The sequence below is a fragment of the Girardinichthys multiradiatus genome, chromosome 5, assembly GCF_021462225.1.
Source record: "Girardinichthys multiradiatus isolate DD_20200921_A chromosome 5, DD_fGirMul_XY1, whole genome shotgun sequence".
NCBI classification, from domain to species: domain Eukaryota; kingdom Metazoa; phylum Chordata; class Actinopteri; order Cyprinodontiformes; family Goodeidae; genus Girardinichthys; species Girardinichthys multiradiatus.
This window is the reverse complement of record NC_061798.1, coordinates 31,743,522-31,747,944: the sequence shown is the minus strand read 5'-3', so window position 1 is coordinate 31,747,944 and position 4,423 is coordinate 31,743,522. Positions and strand designations below refer to the sequence as shown.

The following is a 4,423-nucleotide window of genomic DNA, read 5'->3' as shown; positions in this document are numbered from 1 at the left end:
TTCGCTACGATCTGATAACCTGATGATGTATTTACCATTAAATAACGTAATTACCATCTGCTCCAAACTGTCAAAACCCGTCTCTTTATCTCTTTCTGACAGACAAGTAGATGCAAGCAAAGATGCGCACTTCGTTCTTTACATATTACAGGAATTTACCGCCTTGGAGTTCGTGAAGGCAGATTTCCCACCCATTCCCAACGGGGTTAAAACCCACGCTCCATCCTTTTTCATTAATAATGAAACAAAGCTTAATATTTAAGAATGTCTCCCTCTCATGTGTTTCATGTTTAACTGTATTGGAATGTAGCCTGGTAAAAAAGCTCTGGGGCGACACTTTTTCTCTCTCTGTATATCTCTCACTCTCGTTTTCCACCACACGCGTTCTCTCTCTGAGACGCACTTGCGCAACAGAGAGGACACCCGCGGAAAGTCTGCTTGTCTAGTTTTCTCACCTCCTGTGAGAGCCACTGAGCGAAAGCAGGGGGGTCATGGTGTGCGTGGGGGCGGGAGGGAAACCCATGACTTCCGTATTTTTCCTCTGTCTGAAAGTACGCTAAAGAGGACTATAAAAACAGTCTTAGTTCCGAGAGCCGCCACACTCTCCAAAGACCAGGACCAAGCTGCGGTAATCAACAAAACGGACTAACTCTGTGGAGCTAACTGACCCATCAGCTCGAGGTCTTTCTTGTGCAACTTTTACAACCTGCATTGGCACCTTTGAGCGTTTTAAGTCAGAAGAGAATCTCAACAGCAGCAGATCATGGAACAACAAAGCAGCCAAGTGGACGTGGAGTCTCTCAAGAGCAGCATCAGACGGCGTGGGAACTGCGTGGATGCTTTTCTCGGCATGTCCATCCTGATTCTGTTCGTGGCGGTGACAGCTCTGGCTGTGGGTGGGATGCTGGTGGTGAAGGAGCTACGCTCTGAGCTCCAGGCACCCAAATCTGAATTTGCTCGTTTGGGGATCACTGATTCACCTTCTCCAACTTATAAGGTAAATAATGTTTTCATTAATAATTAAATCTCCTAATGTCTCAGTCTGATGTCTGGTTGTTTCTAACCCATATCCTGTTCATTTTTCTTTTAACAGATGCAGAATTTTGCCTTCTTGAAACCCATAGCAAGTAAGTATTTTATTTTATTTTATTTTCCTTAAAGAAATGCAACAAATCTCTGCTTGTTAAATAGGCTCACATTCAAAATGAATTCAGGCTTCACAAAAATAAACAAGGCGTTAAATGGATATTTGTGATTTTAATAAAGTAGCGATAATTATTTTGATTGAAGTGCTAATAAGTAACTAGAACTTGAATTCAGTATGTTTTATGCTAAAGTCGGAAAAGAAGTCTCTATTTTCTGTTGCTGGATAGAGGACCAAAAGTGCCACCATCCAATAAATAAATAAATTGTTTGAATAAACCTGTAAAAATATGAATTAAGAAATGCACCACTATTCACATAAATGCTTCATAAATAATTAGATGTACATATAATCAATACAAAAAATAGAGGACCAAAAGCACCGCAATTAAATTAATAAATGTTCATATAGGTGGTTATTTAAATAAAACTGTGATAAATGCTTTAAATAAATAAATGCATCAGTATGTCAGTTTGTTATATTCAAAACTAAATATTGAAATGTGACCTTTAACTGACTAAATAAAACATCAATTCATTATGCAATAACATTTGATTGGAATTATGTTTTAAGATTTCGTGTTCTAAATATGGAGAGCGAAAAGGAAAAAAAATTCAGTGAGCAAATAAATATATGTTAAAGGCATTTATTTATTTATTCATAGTATTTATTTAGGCATGTCATAGTCTTCTCTGCAGCTCCATTTGTTTCATCTGTCTACTTACAGTGGGTAGGACTATAATAGACAAGACGATTGGTCTGCAGTTAACCTCCTGTGCATTTTAGCCAATCAGATGTTGGGGTCTATTTGATGAGCTACACTGACAGTTTAAATATATTTACTACAGACTGTAGCAAAGGAAATATTAAATGTTTAAGTATACTTGAATCATATGATTGTGTATTGACTCATTTACATAAATACTGAGGTTTATTTAATGTATTTATTACAGTTTTATTTCAGGATGATTTATACTATCACTTATCTAAATATTTATTTGACAAATTAATTATAGCCCTTTTGGCCCTCAATCCCTTTCTCCTTTCTTTGTACATATTGTGTAATTTTCAATTCTTAAACATATACAGATTTTTTATTTTTAGAAGTTGAAGGAGGTTTTATAGCCATTTGTGGTGTGTCTGGACAGAAGTAATGTTTGTAAACCAATCTCATGTAAGCATCTTCTAACTATCCATGTGTTTGTCTCCTCTGTTAGGTCAGCTAGACAACATGACAATGCCTTGGCGCTCTGTCAAGTTTTTTGGAAGTACATCTGTCGGAAGCAACTTCCAGTATGAGTCAAAATCGCATTCCCTGAAGCCATTAAAGACGGGGATCTATTTCATGTACATCCAGGTCAATGTCAGCTGCACCTACAAATGCAAAGCAGGTGTCCTCAAGGTGGAGGTGTTCAACAAACTAACCTGCAATGTGGAGCTTACAGCAGATGTGGAGAAAACAACAGTGAGCAAAAAATGCTGGACTGTAGAACAGCTGGATAGCAATGAACTGGTCACTCTCATGACCGTGCCAGAAAACAAACTGGAGAACTGGGCACTGGACCTGAACAACTCAGGCCTTGGAATATTTCTCATAGAGTGATGTTCTGTGGCTGCAGTTGTCCAATTGATGACAGCATCCTGACCCGTGGGGTTGTGACCCATACATGGGAGCACCAATGAGTTCTGTGTTTAAGCTCAGGAAGGTGGCAAAGTGCTGGTACTGGTACCAGTTAAGAGTTGTGGTGGGGTTCCTTGCACTCAAGATCAAAGAGCAGGTGAAATCTCAAGAGAAACTTCACTCATAACATCAACTAAACCTGTAAAAACCTTTCAATCAACCCAGTTTTTTTTTATATATATATCTTTTTTTGCAGTGTATTTATTTTATGTTTTATTTATGTACCTATATTTATGACTGTAAGAATTTATTTTGTTGTAGATACCACTACATTTGTCTTCATGTGCAATACATTTTTGAGTCAATGTGACTTTATAGCACGACTTTGGTTCAGTTTTGAACTCGGGAGTTGAACGTTGTTTCAAAAAGGTGCAAATCAGCACTGAGAGCAGCGATGAGTAACAAACCTTTAGGGAAACAAACTCCTGTAATCATGATCAGAGTGATTATGGACGAGACACATTCCATGTGGAGACGTATAAGCGAAGAGAGTTTTGCTTATGAGATAAATGTAAGTCCTATGGACAAACTATTAAATCCGTGAATGTATTTCATTGTAATCCATATTAAACATGGATGTCATGTTCTTTTTTCTTTGTTGTAAAAAAAAATAAAACTACAAATATGAAAGTGATATCTGCAACGTTTCAAGTGGATTATGTGAAACAGTTTTAGGTGAGGGAAAGTTCCCTGGTGTCACGGAGGCTGTAACTGGAACTGGACGCACATCACATCCTGTTTGTTGATTGCAGCGAGCGGTTTAGAAAAAAAAAAAAACTGTGGGCCAGCAAACAAACACACACACACATTTACACACCTCCAGTGTTGATGGTGAAAATTTCCTGCCACAAGATATACAAAATGTGCTTTTGATTTAGCCAGCAATGGCAAAAGTCTATTTTTTAAAAGTTGTTGTGTTTCTCCTTATGGAGATGCAAAATGATCTTTAAAGGAATGCATTTAGGAGAAAATGTTTAAATGAATTTATAACATTTAAAAGGTGATGAATATGCAATTTGTTTATTCTTTATGTCTGTTTTCACTCTAAGGCCCATATTCATCAAATCTCATGAGAAATAAAGTCTGATAACAAACAGTTAAATTAGTTTTATCTGAAGCTTGAATCCTACCTTTCCACTGAAACATGGCAAACCTATTAGTTTAGAGAGAAATAAATCTAATTTTAGCTTCTACCTATTACTGACAAAAAAAATATGGTAAGCATAAATAACTAATAAAAACCATCAAAAACTAATTATGAGCTACACACAACTTGCGAAGTGAGAGTTAAAATGGAAAGGACGCTCTTTCTGAAATATTGAGCTAATGTGGGGGCCAGTTATAATGGACCCCCTGATATATACTTTTTGTTATAGCAAGGGCTATGTTCTACAGTGTTCATCTTAAACTGTGCATTTATTTGCTTGTTGATAACCGTAGAATCCTGACAGAGAGGGGGAACTATGATTAGAATAAGGGCAGCCCAGGGTCCTACGAATGTGTGTGAGTTGTTCAGTAGATCATCGCAGCCAGCAATGTTAAGCACGTCAGATTTATATGCCTGTTTTTATATTCCCAGATAAAACGAGAAGTAACGA

General features: G+C 37.2%; 1 protein-coding gene across 1 annotated transcript; it reads left to right on the top strand.

Moving 5' to 3' along the window:
* Nucleotides 1–376: 376 nt before the first annotated feature.
* On the top strand, nucleotides 377–3,459 carry LOC124868759. Its single transcript, XM_047366325.1, has 3 exons — nucleotides 377–997; nucleotides 1,094–1,127; nucleotides 2,362–3,459. Exons 1-3 carry the CDS (start codon nucleotides 764–766, stop codon nucleotides 2,745–2,747), a joined length of 654 nt encoding a protein of 217 aa, XP_047222281.1. The 5' UTR covers nucleotides 377–763; the 3' UTR covers nucleotides 2,748–3,459.
* The last annotated feature ends 964 nt before the right edge of the window (nucleotides 3,460–4,423 follow it).

What these genes read in the sequence shown, in the direction of transcription:
- LOC124868759 (XM_047366325.1), top strand. Translation starts at nt 764, where the DNA reads ATGGAACAACAAAGCAGCCAAGTGGACGTGGAGTCTCTCAAGAGCAGC. An exon ending in CACCTTCTCCAACTTATAAG is followed by an intron (nt 998 to 1,093) that starts GTAAATAATGTT and finishes TTCTTTTAACAG; the next exon opens with ATGCAGAATTTTGCCTTCTT. An exon ending in CTTCTTGAAACCCATAGCAA is followed by an intron (nt 1,128 to 2,361) that starts GTAAGTATTTTA and finishes CTCCTCTGTTAG; the next exon opens with GTCAGCTAGACAACATGACA.